This window comes from Acanthochromis polyacanthus, chromosome 4 (genome assembly GCF_021347895.1).
Source record: "Acanthochromis polyacanthus isolate Apoly-LR-REF ecotype Palm Island chromosome 4, KAUST_Apoly_ChrSc, whole genome shotgun sequence".
Lineage (NCBI taxonomy): Eukaryota > Metazoa > Chordata > Actinopteri > Pomacentridae > Acanthochromis > Acanthochromis polyacanthus.
In genome coordinates, this window is record NC_067116.1 from 14,499,636 (window position 1) to 14,518,361 (window position 18,726).

The following is an 18,726-nucleotide window of genomic DNA, read 5'->3' on the forward strand; positions in this document are numbered from 1 at the left end:
ACAAAGACGTAAACTGTAAATTGTAAATTTGTAAAACTGTACATTTCAATTAGTTTCTGGACCTGGACAAGTAGTTTTGACCATCAAGTAAAATATTACATTGTGCAGTTCCAGATAGCTGAGACTGAATGTTGTATACCTTTGTAGATACAATGTGATCTGTCAGTTGCAATGTACGTGTAAATAATCAACTGAGGCTTAATGTTGTTCAAACTGAACTTGGTTTTCTAAAGAAATTTCAGGTGTTCATAATGTTTTGTTAAAAGATAATTCATTAAATGTGAACATTTTCAGAATGTAATTTTTTGAACTGAAACAAAGGGAAACAATTGGAGTTGTGATGATTTATGGGTTATTACGCTCTGATTTTACTGCAGCCCACTTCAGGCCCACAGATCAAATTGGACTTTATGTGGCCCCTGAACCAAAATGAGTTTGACAATCCTGATCAAGAGTTTCTTTGTGGAGGTGAGAGAACTTCTCAGAAGTATAACTTCCAAGTTTTTTGGGTAGAATAACCACAAGGAAGCATTTCTTACTGAAAGGCCAATACCATGAGAAGTAAAATCCTCTAATGTGATGAAGATTGAGCTAACTGACTTTAATTCTATACAGTGTGTGCTGAAACCAGGCAGTGAGTATCGCTTCATTAATAGCATCCCAGTCAAACATGGTGGTGGTAACATCATGCAGTAAGGATGTGTTTCTGTGACAGCAACTGGGAGAGGAGTGAGGCTGGAGAGATGAAGCTTAGAGGATCATTACCAAGAACTCTGGAGGTTAACTATCCTGTTTAAGACACTTCACTCAAGTCAAAAGAAAAGGGTCTGAACACTCATTTAAATGAAAAAAAGAATCATTTTTCAAAGGTAAGTCTGAAACACAGCAAGATGTGAGAAACTTGAGAGGATCTGAAACCATATGTAGGCAGTGTATATATTATGTATAGTTGGGTAACTCATTATTTGGGGTTTTACATTTGTGCGTCCTTCACCTGAGGACAATGGCAAAGCTTAAATGTGTGTTGTTGTTTTTTTTAAATAATTTCATGCCTTGAGAAGATGGTCCATGTTAATTTCCAATTTCTTAAAAACCTAGGCACTGTTATAGTTTAGAAACTGTAGTAATTTATAGCAGTAAATTGTGCTTTGATTTATTTATTTTTTGTACTACAAGGTTAATACATATCGGTAGGATCAAGTCATTGTTGGTTATATGATATATTACATGATTTAAGCTTCAGTTCATTGCTATAATCTGATTTCTAGCAAAAAGCAATTCCATAGGTTCTCCAAGGTATTTTTAACTTTGTTTTTATGTTGTCTTACATTTTTTTCTGTTCATTGTTTTACTGTTTTATTCTGTCTTTAAAGTCTGTAGAGCAGGGAAACTGAAAGTCACTTTATTTGCTAACTCAACAATAACCTTAAAAATACCCTAAAAATCAACATTCTTCTTAACACTCATCAAAAACTCCCTATCTCTACGTGACACAACCACATGTGTTAATGTAACTAATGAGAAATCATATAATAGTAGGTTCACTCATATGAATGCATATCACTATATGATATGACACAACCCTAATTCATGTCTGGCTCTGGCTCAGTTAATCATTTAAAATGTCTTCTATTCAGTCCACCTAAAATTTCTATATCCAAGTATGTAAGACAATGAAATGTACGTGCCCATATGCACAGCATGCCTATGATAGAGTCAAGACAAATAAACTTTCTCCAGGATCCAGAGTCAAAAAGTCCTTTCCCACAGGAATTTTACAGCTGTGAGTCAGTGGCAACAGTCTCTGAGTCTAAACAGCAGCTGTCTGCGCGTTTATTCAAATGGTATTTTGATACCTGTACCAGCAGGCCCACGGCGTCAGAGGTATTATATCTTTGCTGTCAGGTTAAAGGCGAGCCCAAGAGGGAGCAGTATTACTTACACTGATCACAACAGATTGCTATAGTGTATCTCTTCAGAGGACACTAGCAGGGATGTTAACATGCCGAAGCTTTTGTTTTCAAAGATTCGATTTTATGAAATAAAGGACATAATGCCGAATATGAAGCGGCCCAGAAGGTACGTCAAACAGACTAATGATACTGAGTAATAATTTGAGTGAGCTGGACAGAGTTATTAAACAAGGTAGACAGATTTACTGTTTACTGTTAGAAAGTAAAGCTTTACATCAACTAAGTTCAATGATGTGTTTTTCAGGATTGATATTGTACTTAATCGTAAGAGGCGTAAGAACGACATCCAGTGCCTCAAAGTACAAAAAATACATGCTGAGACATATCCTTCCAACCTCAGGTAGTGTATGCTGCACTGTTAGTAATTTCAAACACTTTGTTGTTCATTAAAGTGGAAAATAACACTCGTATTCCTTTCCATTACAGTAGGCAGACTGATCATAAACTCCATTTGACTCTGGAAAGCTTGCTAAAGGATAAAAGTAAGACGGGTCATTTCTTGCAAAATTTCCCCTTATGAGCTTTCTAAAGGTTTCAAAACAATGAATAATTATATACCTTTAACTTTTTATTCTCCACAGAGCATCTAGCGGCCTTCCGTTCTTTTCTAAAGTCTGAGTTCAGTGAGGAAAACATTGAGTTCTGGCTGGCGTGTGAAGCCTTCAGGTTGACTGTCTCGCCAGATGACCTTCGCCAGAAAGCAGAGGAGATCTACCAGGAGTTCATCCAGCCTACAGCCTGCAGAGAGGTCAGTTTGTCAGTGACACCAGGTTTGGTGGTTCATGTTAGAAAGAGGAATTGCTTCATCTGCCCTGTAGCGTAATGAAGAATACAGTCTAAAATGCAAACCACATTTTCCTCAACTGACGTTACAGAACAGGGGAAAGAATTATTGCATTAGAGGAAGAAACTGCACCTCATATCAGGAAGAGAAACAAGTAAAAGATTCACAAAGTTTGTGAAGCAATATGGTTGACTACTAAATGTCACAACTTCCACTGCTTGGGGCACTGTGTGTTTTGCCTTCGCTGAGTCTGGGGTGGGGTTCTTTAGCATTTCATGAAACCTGAAAGACTCTGCTCAAGTGTGAATTCCTCAGATCTTTTAGAATTTGATCAGAGATTGGAACTGAAACACTTAATATATGTTAAGTCTGAAATGTGAACTTTTTAACTGCAAAATTAAAGAAAATGTGAATAAAGGAATGGAGTCGACTCAACAGTATAGTCTCTGGTAATAATACAGAAACCTGGCAGTCATGACCAAATGCTGATAAAGTGCCATCTTCCTAGTTTTGACAGAGGTGCATGAATTACTTCTTTTGCTGTAGTAACTAAGATTTGATAGGATTTGAAAATTGTAGGTGTTAGAACTCGTTACTAAAGAAAGAAAACTCCTGTGGAAAGAGTAGTGACATTTCCCATTGTCCGTCTCAGTGTATGAAATTATTATTCCGATCAAACTTCATCTGGTGATTCGACGGTCTGTAAAAGAAGCAAGCAAATGGATTTTTTTTGTTTTAAAAAAATCTAGTTTTGTCATCAAGGCTGTTGGCGCAGTGAATAATTGAGATACTGGGCTGTTTCTCTTTTTCTGATTCTTCTGGGATTCCCTCCAGGACAGATGTTTGGGCATGGCTAACAGACTATTGCATCGAATGTCAATGCTCAAATTTAGATGTCTGATCCATTTTTTGTATATTTTTATTGCTTTTTTAAGCTTGTTGACATGTTCGTTTGGTATTTTTTTTATTCTCTCAAAAACATACCTTGAGTGAAACAAGCAGTCAGCATCATTGTTTTCACTTTAAAACTGCAGACCACAGTAATGGATTCAGACATCTGGGATTCCTTATGTAGCAAACCTAAGAAATCAGTCCTGTCTACTTGCAGGGTGGGGCTTTCTGTATCACTAATCTTCTTTCTGACTGAATTGTTTTCTGACTCAAACATGGATCACCCCAATATCACAACGTGCTGTTCTGCAGAATACAGCATTTCCCACAGTGTTTTAGCAGAGTTGTAGGTAAGCTGGCGTGTTTCAGCTGCCCTGAGTGGGGAGGGATAAGCGGATAAGCTTCATGGTTTCACACATTCTAAAGGAAGCAACAGTGCAGAGCTACATCTCAGTCATTTTAAAGCAAAAGGGGATCATTTACATTGAAATAACTTCTATGACGAGACTTTCTTCTTACATCTCTAGTGCGTTTGGTCAAGTCTTTGGACAAATTCAAACATGACAGTGTTGCTGAAAAGTTATTAAGATCATCCTGATGGGAACATGAATGCTTTTACTGCTGTCCATCCCAGCAGAGTTATGGATGGACCATCAGACAGAACTTCTTCGATACAAAAGATGAGGAAATAGGGATTAAATCAATGACCACAGACAGACTTCAAAGAAAGGTTCCCAAACTGATATGTTGTTAGGTCATGTCTTTGCTGTTTTAGAATAAACTCTTGTCTCAGAATTAATATCCATAACTTCAGACTTCAAGCATTTTGTGTCTGCGTCGTTGTTTTCAGATCACAAAGATACCTAAAAAAAGATCTAATACACAAATACTTGGTATTTTACATTATATGGTATATAATGACTTTCCCATTTGTTTCTTTCCCGCAGGTTAATGTAGACCACCATGTTAGAGAGAAAATCAAGAAGTCACTGGAGAAACCAAGCCGGTCCTGCTTTGACGAGGCCCAGAAACACATTTACCTGCTGATGGAAAGAGACTCTTGCCCCCGGTTCCTGCACTCAGATGCGTACCTCAGTCTAAAGCGCAAATCTAGGAGTCTGTGGTACATTTAGCCGAGAAAGAAAGTCCCGGCTACAGCTCATTTAATCCCTTCTATTCGGCTGAAACGAAAAGCTATTTGACACGGTAGCTACAAGAGGTGACGCTGGAAAACTGAACAGAAAACTGTTTTCTTTTCAAGGCAGATGATTTCTTACCTGCTCTAAATCAAAACTAAAATGATGTTTTCTAAAATGTGCAGTGCCAGTCTTTTTTTTAAATATAATGGTGAAATGATGTATTGATGAAATGCTGTGGGTAGAAATAAAGAAGGGCAAATGCCACAAGAGAAAAGCAATGCAAGTGGAGTTGTGGGCATAGAGGACAGAGAATGTTGCTGGTATGTGTCAGTACTTTGGATGATTGTACAGAGTCCAGGGTTGTTTGAAATGCTGTATGTGTTAACAGAAAGACTCAGTAAGTCAATGTGCAGTGTGCTGAATGATAGATGGCAAAACAGTGACAAATAAATGGCTTCTGATATGCAGAGAGAAATGTTTCTTTAATGGGCATTGAACTACAGATTTGATAAAATCATGACTTTCTTAACCACCTTTAACTGAATTACACCGGAATATAGCAGCCACGTCTACTCAGTGTCTATAACTATTCTTATTTTTCTGACTATTTCCATACAGTCAGAATTTATATTTATCTGACTGACTAACTGGAGACACGGGGATGGGCATGAGTCAAATAAAGAGAAGAGTTTCCACAGCTCGCTCAGCAAGGAGATGCTGTTTTTGGTCACATGTCTGATTTATCCTCTAATTAGGTGCAGAGATGACTCCACACAGCGGCGGTAGGGTTTACCAAGCTGGAAAAAAGTAACCCCCGCAGTAACCCTTGATCCCGCTCTGTTCTGTAAATGGCCTTATTCCTAAAAATTGTGCCTTAAAAAGGAGTACTGAGGCAGCTAATAATAACTCGGGGGCTTAAACGACAACACTGGAGTCATCAGACAACCTGATGCGTAACAGATCAGCCTGAATGTGCTGCCTTGTTAGGGGAATAATCTCATCACCCTCACACAATGATGGGAGACAAACACAAGTTCTTTACTTAGAAATGCAAGTTGAAAGAGGATTTGGGGAGAAGATAGTTTTTCTTTTACAGTAGAGCATTAGCTTTTTTGTCAGTCTGTTTTTAAAACTGAGCAGAACTCTTGCTGGAGTGAGTTTGTTGGAAACGGTATCGTGTGATTTTCAGCATGTGCAAACACTGCATAATATTAATCACAAATAAATTTTCAAACCATGTCTAGTGAAAGAGTAAAAGCTAATCTGGGTGGAAAGACTGGAAATGCTGATTGGAGCTTCATTTCATGGATAAACCAGAATTTGTACCTTATGGTTGTATCAGTCATTACAGTTTACATCCATGTGTGTCCACACATATGATATAGATATAAAGTAAAGGCATTGAAGTGTGTAGGTTCATTGCAAGAAACAAAAACAGAAGGAAATCCTGTAAATGTGTGTGCAATTGCCCAATAGAGCTGATTCTAAGAGCACACAGAGTTGTAGTCATGACAGTAGACAGTGGTTCAAATAGGGTTGTGGCTGAAAATAAGCAATACATGGCCTATGTAGAGCCTCAGTCATCCAGATCATGACACTCCTAGCAGCTCTGAAAAATAAGCAGCTGGACATTTCAGAGGTTTCTTAGAATTGAAGGCTTTTGAGTGATAGGTAAAGCATTTTCAAGCTGCTGAAAGGGAAATCCAGTTGGGTCTTTTGACTGAAGATCATAGGATTAAGTAACAAATTCTAAACCATGGAGGCTTCACACACGTCTTCAGCCTGGCAGCACAGAAGATCTAAAAAATTGTCACAGTTTCAAGATTAGCATCACCAGTTTACCAAATGTGAAATATAGTTATCATCACTCCCTCTGGTTTTATGGTGTTGAACAGCCAGAAAATGATTTTTGCAAAACACTAAGGTATCACAGTTGGCCGTTGACTTTTTGGATGGAAAATGTAATCATTTCATCATTTTATCCTTTTAGACATTTTATAGACATATTTTGTCCGACTGAAAGTATGAATTCTTGAGTTATGTCCAAAAACATGTTTTGTGAGACTGCAGTGACCTCTGACCACCAAATTCTAATCAATTCATCCTTGAGTCGAAGGAAACATTTCTGCCAAATTTGAAGAAATTTCCTCAAGGCTTCCGGAGATATTGCATTTATAAGACGGGGACAGATGGAGAATTCAGAAATATAACGCCTCCAGCCAGCTGTCTCCTGGTAGAGGCATAAAAGTACCTTTTTGCTCTCTTTTCAAAATCAAACTGTAGCCTAAAGTACACACACACACACACACACACACACAGACACACATACACACAGACACACACATAGACACAGACACACACAGACACACACACACACATACATACATATATATATATATATATATATATATATATATGAAATACAATTTGACTGAAGGTCCATAAAAGACGTTGTAGAAACAAACTACAGAGTTTACTCATAATCTGTTTCCTATTTGGGATGAAGAGACTGTGACTGATGAGTGTTCAGCTAAGCCTGTTTTGTCATACTTACTGTGATCAAAATCAGTATATGTCATTAATGCTTCGGTTGATAACTAAATAAGTTCAACGTGTTACAGACAGCAAATGGCAGTTAATTCCATTTAGTGCATCGGGTCATACTGCTCTAATTGTTGGGCACTCTTAGTGAGACAGTTAGCCACTGATTACTAACCTCAATCTTTTAGATCCTGTTGACACTCGGTTTCAAAGTTCGATTCAGTGATCTGATCATGAGTGGACAGCTGAGATAGATCGCTGACTATTAGTGTTCAGATTTATTTCCAGCCTATGTCATTTCTGGCAGAAGATGCTGGACGTACACTACTGTTCAGAAGCTTGGGGTTACTTTGAAATGTCTTTATTTTTGAAAGAAAAGCATTTTCTTCAGTGAAGACAACATTAAATTAATCATAAACACAGCCTACACACTGCTAATGTGGTAAATGACTATTCTAGCTGGAAACGGCTGATTTTTAATGCAATATATTTTTTAATGCAATATATTTTTTAATTTATTTATTTTTATTTCACCTTTATTTTACCAGGTGAGTTAGTTGAGAACAAGTTCTCATTTTCGATAACGACCTGGTAATATCTACATAGGGGGACAGAGGAACATCTCCAGCAACCATCACTCCTGTGTTCTAATGATACATTGTGTTAGCTAATGGTGTTGAAAGGCTAACTGATGATTAGAAATCCTTTGCGCAATTACATTAGCACATGAATAAAAGAGTGAAAAAAGTGTGAGCTCCTCCAGTTGTTCAGATTGGCAGGACAAAGTCATGATAACAACCATCACATCCTGCTTTGATTATCTATTCCTGTACATCTTTGTTGGGTATGCATTGGGATGTATTAGCATCAACCCTACATCAGATATGTAATCAGATTTTTCACTGGATAATTGCACATTGCAGACGAACAAAGTGGGCAAAGTGGGGATATTTTAAACCAAGTGTAACCAGGGTCAAATCACTGATAATTTGTTATGCCTTTTATATTTAAGAGGGATTTCACTTAACAGATTTTACAACAAAAGATGCCCTTTTTAGATCCTAAATCCCATGTTCAGCTAGGGTTAGACACCAAAAGTAGTATGAATAGGTTTGGGACGTACTACGGTTTTTGCTAAATGTTATTTACACACATTATTTTTGCATTCAAGTTGACTCTTAGGGTGCTTTCACACTTGTTAGTCCATTAGAGTGGTTCGTTTGGACCCAAAAGTTGTTACAATGTTGCTATTTTCAACTGGCTCAGTTTGCATTCACACCAGTGTTTTCACAGTTGAACCAACTACGATGAATGTTATATCTCCCGCCATCGTTTGGCGGCGCTGTTCACAAAATAAGGTGTTTTAGATGACGTAGGTGAACACTGATTGGCGCAGCATGTGAAGAAGGAAAAATCCCAGAAGAAAACAACAGGCTGGTTTATTCCATGGATCGAGGTTTATTCGTAAACAATGAACTATGCTCTCCTGTTCGTTCTTGTTGCCATATATTCGTATCATTGCTTTATGCAGCAAGCACAAATACTGCTGTTGTTCCAGCATGAAGCTCGCATTCGGTACGAGAACATTACACAGTCGTTTTTGGCATGGAGAAGATGCATTGCGAGACGTTATCGTTATCCCAAAATTCCCTGTGCAGGTTGCTATGGAAGCTCCCGTAGACCAAAAAGTCTGCTGCGCCATCAAGCCGGTCCGAATGGAGACAGGTTTGTGTTCTCACCAGGACTGAACCGAACTGGAGTTCACATCGAAGCGGACCGAGCCCACCTTCGGGAGGTTCTTTAGTCCGAACTAAAAAAATCTGGTCGGCTTTCACACCAGCCCAAACGAACCGTACTTGCAGGTGTTGCGGACTCCAGTCCGCTTTAAGCAGACCAAAAGGCGTAGGTGTGAAAGCACCCTTACAGCGTTTAACCAAGGCTGCGATCTTTCTCTTCCCTCTAAATGCTGTGTGTGCCATAAAAAAACCTGCCAGAATGCTATAGCTGCAAGTGAAAACTGTATTGCAAGAGTGAATATTGTCGGAAATTTTGGGGTAGAAATGGATGAGTGTATCGACTGTAGCAAATGACGAGCACATAAATGTATTTTTGGGCTGCAGGCAGAAACTATTTGTAGGTATCAAAATAAACAGCTTCATGAGCTTTCATTTATGAGCTGCACAGTTGTTTCAAAGTCATACGTCAGTAACTCTGAGTACACTGAGGTGTCTGGGGTTGTTCCTGATAGCTGACAGAGGTCTCACATCTCCCCCATTACATGGCACGCTATGCTCCACACACAATCTGTCAGTGTTTTCTCATAGCGCAGCACTGTTACCATGGCAGCGAGAAGGAAGTGAGTACTGTTGATGGCACGGTGTTAGTCAAGACAGTCACAGTTGGGGGAACTTTACTAACAGATCTGGGTGTTAGATGCGAATGTGCCAAATGTTAGTCCTTGTACACTGCTATTTTGCTTGATCTTGTAATTGTAGTCTGTAGAAAAAGCGTTCACTTCAGTGTTTGGTGACTCTTCGCAACGCCTCAGCACTTATAACCGTGTTTGGGCAAAAGAGAGAAAGCAGCATCAGTGAGGTCAAGCCAAGGGGTAGATTTTAGCACGGCAGCCTGCGGTTTTGTTTAAAAAAGCTTCAAAAAGTAGTCCTTTTGTTCTCCTAATAATTTTTCCAACTCTTATCGATGGAGAAGTGAAAAGTGAGATTGGTAGTGTTTATTGACAATCACTCCTCTTGTTCTGTCAGAATTCAGATACTCATTTTTTTAAACACTGCAATTAAATCAAATCCATTAAAAAGCTTCATCTTAAAAGTTGAGTTTTTCATAAATTAAACTGGACTTTAACACCTCTCACTGTAAGTTGTTTAAATGTGTTCAGAAGCCCATATTCTACAGACAGTTTTGAGACAAAGACAGATTTTCTGTCCAGTTTTGTGTAGCCACATCATTTCCTATGATATCAATTTAAAGTGTCATTTATCGACAAACATTTCCAGAAATTGGAGAAATGAGAAACTGTTTCTGTGTAAAATGACCACAGGCAAACAAAATAAAGCCTATCTCAAAGTGAAGTGAGCAGAAGCCCATCTGACTAATGTGAAGTCAGAGGCAGATGGTGTGACTCTGTCCTGTCACACTTATAGCTAGACTCTGAATTGGAGAAAGCCTTGTGGTTAAATTTGCAGGGCTCTGATCCTTCTGCTTTTAAACTTGGGACTTATCAAAGCAGTTTTATAAGAGATCTTTACACCGAATGAAAGCGCTTCTTTCAGAGTGGTATGTTGTAATAATCCAGATTGAACTTTGAATGTACTGCATGTCCTGAAGCTGATTGTGTCAGTACAAATTCACACAAACGAAGAAATATGTGACACCAACACTGGCATTTTGGAGCAGGGCTAGCATTTCTGTCATAATTGCTTGGACTAAATTGGCATATGTGGTGGCCAAGATGTCGGGTAAGTAGTCGGTAGCTTAATTGTGATCTCACAGTCACCCCATACAATTCATAGTTGTATTACTCTTGTGAAGGCCTCCGCTGCCTGTATTAAACCCCTAACCTTCTCCATATGCATTCCAGTGAGAGCAGCACATGATTAGCCATGTAAGGCCAGCGTTATACTTTCTGCAAGTGCGTAAGGGGCCACGTGATGGGAATTTTGTCAACTCCTCAAGATTGCAAGAGTCCATGTAAATCCCTCTGCAGAAGTCTGCTGCAGCCAAAAATATGAGTGTGCACATGACCTACTGTGCCCGTATCGATCAGAGTCCTTCAAGCTTACTGCAGTGGAATACTGCAGGTCACAAAAGGATATAAAAATAACGACTGCTGTCTAGATGTGCATCTGCAAGAGTAAAATCAAGGTGTAACACTTGTAGGTATTACAGCTGTGTCAGTTTTCCGATGCAAGGATGCAGATTTGACTACAGGTTTCTGGCTTACAGCTGAATAAGTGTTCAAATGAGGTGACTGTTGGATCAACAAGCAGCATGTGAAGCCCCTATCCCAACACAGTGAATGACAACACCAGAACCGGCGTGCTGCTTCCAACTGCTTCTTTAACATTCTGAATCAAACATTCGTAAATACCACCCGGATAGCTGTTCAAAGAAATTTGGCTAGGTTTTAACTTCACACATCTACTTAATTTTGTGTACATGCAAGTACCATGCCAGGAATGTCTTTGAGCATAAACTAAACTAAGGCTCTGTTCTCACCCGCCTGATCTGCTACAAGCACTTTTCCCTTCAGACATGGCTGGACAACGCACAACCAAAAATGTGTTTGATTTACCCATACCCTGCCTTTAAGATAAGATATAAGATTGGATGTTGAAGCCTGTAAATTCCCACAGCTCTTTCATCAGCTCCTATCAGCAGAAACCGCTACTTAAACGCCAGCATAAATATCTGTTTCAGAGCGCCGCCGATTTGAAGGAAACGTCAAGGGTGAGCGCTACTAACGTAATTTTTCAGTTAATGCTAGTCCCATGCCAAGACGCTGTCCAGTTCACTACAAGTTCTCACACCACAGCTTGAGTTCTGGCAAAGCCCAGTTGTTTCTTCTCACCCCTGTCTGATCCCAGTCCCCGGAACAACAAACAGGCTCAGATGTTAAAGGCTGTGGTCCATCAGACATGTACAAGTCTATTGATATTGGCAATGACATCCATGTTCATTATTCTACTAGTTAACGTTGTAAATTTATCCTGTGTGATTTGGTGTTACAAGCTCTTCATTTTGAGGTGAATGATAGTTACAGGAAATTAGCCTAAATCTTAATCTTAGTGTGTATCCACATACTTTTATACTTCATGTTTCCTGTGTTGTCTGTTTAAAAACCTTGCTGGCTGAGGCTGTGAGTGCAGGCAGAATTTCATGTGTTCTGAGGGTTTTCCAAGCTAAGTGTACTTTGGGATGATATTGGACTTTAAAAGAGACAACCCACAGAACTCTTTTTTTATTCTCCTTTCTTTTTCTTTTTTTTTTTTTTTTAGATTTTCCTACCCACCATATAAGGATTCCAGTTAACAGTTTGACCATGCTGGAAGTTTTCAACAATAATGTAATAACTTGTGACTGAAAGCAGTGAGTGGTCATGATACGATGTTCTGACAGTCTTTCTGACTTCCTGTCGCCTTGCTGAGCCTCTCTGTTGCAATCAGTTTGCTGTTTCCTCTTTCTCATATGGCTTGTGGCCTCGTGTTGCATGAATTTCCGCCAGATTTTGACCAATTTCCCTTTGCGGGATTAATAAATGTTAAAGTAGCTTTTCTTCTTGCAAAGACACAAGAACAGTTCTTCCATTTGCCTTCACTCTTTTCATGGACTACCTAAACACAGTTTGTGAAGGTCATGATTTGCCTATCACAGTCACTGTTACTGCCATTTGCATCTTTGCTGTCAGACTAAACATAATGGGAACATAGCCTGCTTTGAGCCACAGAGAGTACTGTTTGTTTGGCCGGTCCAGTTTGGAGGCGGGAAGGAGCTGCAGTGGCAGAAGGGAAGGAAAAGAAGCAGAGACATAATAGGGAGTAAGGCATCAAGAGGAGGGAGGGAGGCATGCATGCAGTACAGTGTGAGTATGTGCTGTTTCTAACTGTGAGGTAGGAGGAGAGGAGGAACAGGAGAAGGAGGAGGAAGGGGTGCTTCCTCTTTAGTTTTGGGTTGAGCTGCTGATGTATCCCAGCAGCACCAGCACACAGCAACAGGAAACCTTCGTATAAAAAGCTGCATCGCAGGGGGAACCCTCCTCAGAAATCTCTCAGCCACAGCATGACCAGGACCGAGAGCCTGAGAGTTTGGACTTAACAAAACAATGCCCAGCCTAATCGTCGAACCACTCAACACACATCACTTCATCATGGACAGAGATGACAAGAAGAGAAACAAGAACATGTGAGTGAAACTTTACCACAGAGCTGGGGTTTCCTGTAAATGTACTGACTTGATGAGAAGTTGCTTACATATCTATTTAATACCAGATGATATCTTGACGAACCTCTGTTTTTGCTTTTTACATTCTCGTAACAAACCTGTATAAGAAAGTCATATCTACTTCATTGCATCTCCTGAAAATAGTAAATAATGTCATCTAACTTCACTTTATGCCACATGCTCTCTTTTCTAATTACTGACATGCCAAACATGCCTTGACAGATTCACTGGAAACTAATTTACTAGCAGTAAATCCAGCAGGGATATATTCATGTATTTCTTATTTTTACGCAGTGGAAAGAACTTTATGTGCCGACTCCAGTGCATGTTCTCACACTCGTCAAGCTCTGAGAGGTAAGGAGACTTATGGAGTGTTTTGCATACATTTCAGTTTTAAAATAGCCAGCCTGCTCCTATCATTTCCATCTAAGGCATCATGAAAGGATTCAAATGATCTAGAGACACCATGTTTGCTTTGGCACAGCTCGCACATACGTCAACATATCCCAGGCTTTGACATTTTTGTATGAATTTGATAAGCACATCTGCTATGCTTTCTTGATTTAACTGCTTCTGTGTCCTTGCAGCCTTATTTTACCCAAATTTGATTCTGGTAAAGTAATCCAACTTACATTCTCTCTCAGCAGGCTAAGTTTAGAAGATACCCAACAATGGTCACAGTCACTGGAAAGGCTTCTCGAGTCTAAATGTAGGTTCCTTATCCCTTGAGAATGAGAATACTGCCAGAACAGTAAATTATGTTTGTGCGAATGAGAGTTGGAAAAGAATAATTGCTTTTCTGTTTTGTAAAAAAAGCTGATAAGGCGGTGTTATCTGTGCCTCATGCTTGGTTTTCTGTGCTTCCCTCAGATGGATTGGCTACTTTTCGCAACTTTCTCAAATCTGAATACAGCGACGAGAATATTGAGTTCTGGCTCACCTGTGAGGACTACAAGAAGATCAAGTCTTCATTCCGAATGTCCTCAAGAGCCAAGAAGATTTATGAGCAGTTCATTAAAGCAGAGTCGCCTAAAGAGGTAAATCCAACTCCGAAAGGAGTATACATTCAAACACAGACACTGTTCATACACATATATGATACCATACATATTTAACAATGGCTATGTATCAAAGCAGAAAAATGCCAGCTCTGACGTTGAATCTCTTGCTCGTGGCTCCACTCCCCCTAATTCCTATCTGTGTGCCTCATTCCAGATCAACATTGACTATCACACCCGAGAGCAGATCAAAAGGAACGTCAAGACTCCCACCATGCACTGCTTTGATGACGCTCAGAAGATAGTTTATGGTCTAATGGAAAGAGACTCGTACCCACGGTTCCTCCGCTCGGACATATATAGAACTCTCCTGGAAAACCTCGCCGCCGACGCCACAAAGGGATGAAAGTATGGTCAGAAGGAAAGAGAACGGACATTAAAATCCATAACTGGAATGTTTGTGCTCCTTCAGAAGGAAGGACTGACAACAAAGAAAGAAGGAGGGTCGGCCAGCGCGGCACACGGACACATAACTAAGGCCTCACACCTCGGCGTCGCCATTAAAATCCAGAAGCAAACTGTGCTTTAGTTCTGCCTCGGGGAGGATCCCCACACTGAGCACCACACACCTGAGGACTGTGTAAGAAGAAGCACATCAAGCACTTATGATAATGATCCTGTAGTTTGTGTTTGCACTGGATGATAAGTTTGTGTATGTCAGTGTGTGTTCGACAGCGAGTGAATCAGCAGGGTGACTGCGTCCTGCTTTGACTGTTGAGCTCCGTAAGCAAAGCGTTCAACAGACGCCCTTGGGCCTTCTTTGCAGAGGTGTTTCCTATGCAGATAAAGATAGAGGATGTAAGATACAGCGGATACACTTGATTAACTGTGTGTGTGAGTGCATGCGTGTGTGTTTGCAGAAAGAGAGAATTTCGCTGTAGTGTTTAACCGCCACAGACTCAGAATAAGCTGTCACAAAGGAGCTGGCCAATTACCCAATGACAGCACTAAGGAAGACAGCAAATCCATAGCGGACAGAGGATTCAATACTGATATGTCATCCTCAGTAAAAGGCTGTAGAAGGCCACTTAGTTCTACAAGACGTATCGTGGAACACTTTAAAGGACCTTTCTTTCTTTCTTTTTAATCTAGATCGGACCCATGCGGGGTTTTAAAAACTGATTGCAGATATTTGTTTTAGATTTAAGCTGTCTAGTGATTTTTTTGTGCCAATATTTAATATCTTCAAGCTTGATCAAGTAGTTTCTTTCAATAAAAATCCTGGATTGTTATATTTTTATGACATCAAAACAAAATCATGCACATTTTTGCATGGAATCTTAACAGAATGTTGCACTCTAGCAACTGAGAGCTTCCCATTTACGGCCAGTCATGTCTAATTTCATTCCTCCGCACTTGACTTCTGGCCAAAGTCTAAACCAAATTCTCACAGCACTGAAATATCAAAATTTGTGATTTTGTGTAATAAACTGCTCGAGTGGAATAATTATAGAATAGGATGTTTCACGTTGCATGATGGGATGTTAAAACTGCTTGTATACCCTGAGAATAGGCCTTTTTACTGCTTTCTAAAGCATGTTGTGTGAATGTATTCTTAGGGAGTTAATAGCTAAGTTAACTTAAAAAGATAAGCATTGTTTTATTTATTATTCATTGTCACCATCTGAGTACAACGTTTGCTGCAGTGTTGAAGTGCTTGTTAAAATGTTAGTGATTGGAATGACATTAAATTATTTAAATTGCCTCCTTGAAAGTCAGTGAACTTTTTCAGCATCACGACAGTTTCATTTCATCTCACTCACAGCGTTTCACATCACAGCTTTTAATGCCGTGTGCTCTGATTTCAATCTCATGGTCTGTTTTAAAAAGACAAATCGATCTTAAAACATTGCTTTCAAAAAAAACAATGGGGATATTTACATGTGATAGTCTGCTATGTGTTTGAAGCAGCACTGCACTGCTTCTGTATGGGAATATAAAGACTGTGTCAAGCAGTGGTGGAGTAAAGGATTACTACATATTTTATACTTCATTCTGCAAATTGGCAAATCATGTACATTACTTTTTTTTTTTTTTTAGAAATTGTGTTCCTGGTCTCTCATATTTAAATATTTTAGCATTTTATTTGAGGACTAGCCAAGGAGGTGAAGTACAGATATGCAGTGATCTACCCACAGTAACAAAACAGTAACTTCTGAATGAGCGTGAACTGTGGGGCTTTGACTTTTAATGTCTTTTCTTAAAGTTTATGAGAATTGACATAAAAGAAAGCAATCCCTGAGATATCACACAAAGGATATCAGTTTCCTGTTACCGTCGCTGTTTATCTCTGAACGGCATCTGCTGACTTGAAAATGAAGTACATAAGTGATACGTGCTGCTTTAGAAACAGGAAGGCCTGGACTTCCAGTTTCTTGTGAAATCAGACATTGTGAGAAATGAGATTTTCTCTACCTGACTTTGTACTTTCTATTTTCCTTAGTGGAATGCAGACCAGCTGAGTAGGCTTCATCTGAGCAGATTAACACAGCTCGCAGAGATTGAAGATGTGAAGTCACGTTCTGCTGGAACAAAGGCAACATGTAGATACTAATGCCACTAAATGCTACAACAACCAGACTTGAGAATGTCCCCGATTGCATTTTTATATTTAGAAGCACGGCTCCATTTTGTTCTTTTTCTTCTTCATCCTGAAAGGTGTATGTGAAGATGTATTTGCTTTCATCCCAAATTATTCAACATTTCAGTGGCTACTTAATGATCCATGCTCATTTTTTAATAAATCATATCGACATTTTACAGACAGTTTTACAACTTGTTACAAAACGGACACATCACGGGCTGTAAGTCACTTTGAACAAAGCTGTCGAAGCAAAGTTTCTACAGGAAATATTCTTACCTCCTCCAAGTGCCAACAGGCTCGAGTGAGGTGGAATCTCACCTCTTAAAATAGCGGCAAAAGCGCTTATAAGTATTACTTCAGGAGAAATTTCATATCTGCATTTCATTTCAGAAAAAAATAACAATGGGAGTCTTGCTGGATGATTTTAAAACAGTGACTGATCAGAATGCATTTTAGAGCTGCAATATGCAAGATTTTGAAAGTATAGCAGCAAATAACTATCTGCTATGCACCGATACGGTGGAGTAACTATGTTGTCGTCAAATTCCCCATGTGTGCTCGAATCCAAGCTTCTGTTTTCTCTGATTTTCAGCCAATGTGGCTGCATTTATATCTTAGTACATGTGAGTCCTTCTCTTTGAAACTGTTTGAAAATGCCTTCCTACACTTTTTAACAGACCAGAAGTGACCTCCCATGTCACACTGGAAAAGCTAAAGTGCAGTCCCCTGTTCAGCCAGTGCAGCAAAAAAAAAAAACAAGTCAAGAAAAACAATGCCATTTATTTATAGTTCCCAAATTTGGATCCACTCCTTTTATTTCAGCTGCTTCATTAAGGCTGTAGTCAACCACTACTTCTTCACTCATGCCAGTTCCACTGAAGTCTATGTGTGTCTGTTTCCACACACAGGACCACTCCAGTCATAAAGACCAAGAAAACAGACACAGAAAGAGTAGAAGAGACACAAGTGGAGTAAAGAAGAAACAAACGAAGAGAAGAAAATTTCCTCAAGTCGACACTAACTTGTTCTGGCTATTCAGTGTACAGGACAGGCTTACATTTAGTAGGTAGGATTTCGGTAAATCCACCACTGAACCTGTGCTTTCAAATTTATTTCTTGTGCGATAAACTGCCTGACGTGAAGGTGGGGAGTGTTAAAGGCTTCTTGCCTTGATGTGCACACCTACTCGGCATTGTAACACTTCCAGTACTGCTCTAGTATCTACTTTCTTTGCTCTTGATTAAATTTGTTTGCCGTTGCTCACAATCCCTGTAAAAGATTTTTTTTTTAAAAACGAACATAGAAATCGAAACCAAAATTGGAAGAAATAGCTTAATGACATTTCTGAAACGTGAATAATTGATATGGAATGCTGGCTTGGAATTATGGCTTGATAAATTCAATCTAAAAGGTGGTACTCTAGTGAAATTTAGCTAGGCACATTTTTAAAAAAAACACAAAGTAAGTGAAGAATTTCAATCTAAAACAAACTAGCAAACAAACAAATTCCCTCTCCAAACTACTTTGTACATGGGCATTGGTCAGGACGTCTTTTACGTCGTCTTCCTGCAGCATCGGCCATCCTGAATTACAATGGTAGCATGTAATTCAGGATCCAGCCCAAACCTAATAGTTAGGGCTGGATCATTAATTTTGTTTTATTTTTTGATGCCTTGCCTGTGCACAGTCTTTTATAGTTGTTTAAATATACAATATAAAATTTCTGTTGCTTTCTACTAAGACATGTAAATTAATGATGTTTGTTTATTAGCATTCAATCATGGGAGTTGTTGTCCTC

At 39.3% G+C, this 18,726-nt stretch overlaps 2 protein-coding genes across 3 annotated transcripts; both read left to right on the forward strand.

Annotated features, from left to right (window-relative positions):
- The first annotated feature begins 1,930 nt into the window (after positions 1-1,930).
- si:ch211-117l17.6 (regulator of G-protein signaling 21) lies at positions 1,931-5,250 on the forward strand. Its single transcript, XM_022205578.2, has 5 exons — positions 1,931-2,079; positions 2,218-2,313; positions 2,400-2,455; positions 2,555-2,721; positions 4,596-5,250. Exons 1-5 carry the CDS (start codon positions 2,003-2,005, stop codon positions 4,779-4,781), a joined length of 582 nt encoding a protein of 193 aa, XP_022061270.1. The 5' UTR covers positions 1,931-2,002; the 3' UTR covers positions 4,782-5,250.
- Positions 5,251-12,868: 7,618 nt separating this feature from the next.
- On the forward strand, positions 12,869-16,048 carry LOC110958861 (regulator of G-protein signaling 21-like). 2 transcript variants are annotated; one of them, XM_022205574.2, is made up of 5 exons: positions 12,869-13,247; positions 13,581-13,640; positions 13,934-13,995; positions 14,157-14,323; positions 14,502-16,048. In XM_022205574.2, the coding sequence occupies exons 1-5, from the start codon at positions 13,168-13,170 to the stop codon at positions 14,688-14,690; spliced, it is 558 nt and encodes a 185-aa protein (XP_022061266.1). In that variant the 5' UTR covers positions 12,869-13,167; the 3' UTR covers positions 14,691-16,048. The 2 variants fall into 2 exon arrangements, with proteins under 2 accessions (XP_022061266.1, XP_022061265.1); XM_022205573.2 differs by having other exon boundaries at positions 12,877-13,247; positions 13,931-13,995.
- Positions 16,049-18,726: the final 2,678 nt, after the last annotated feature.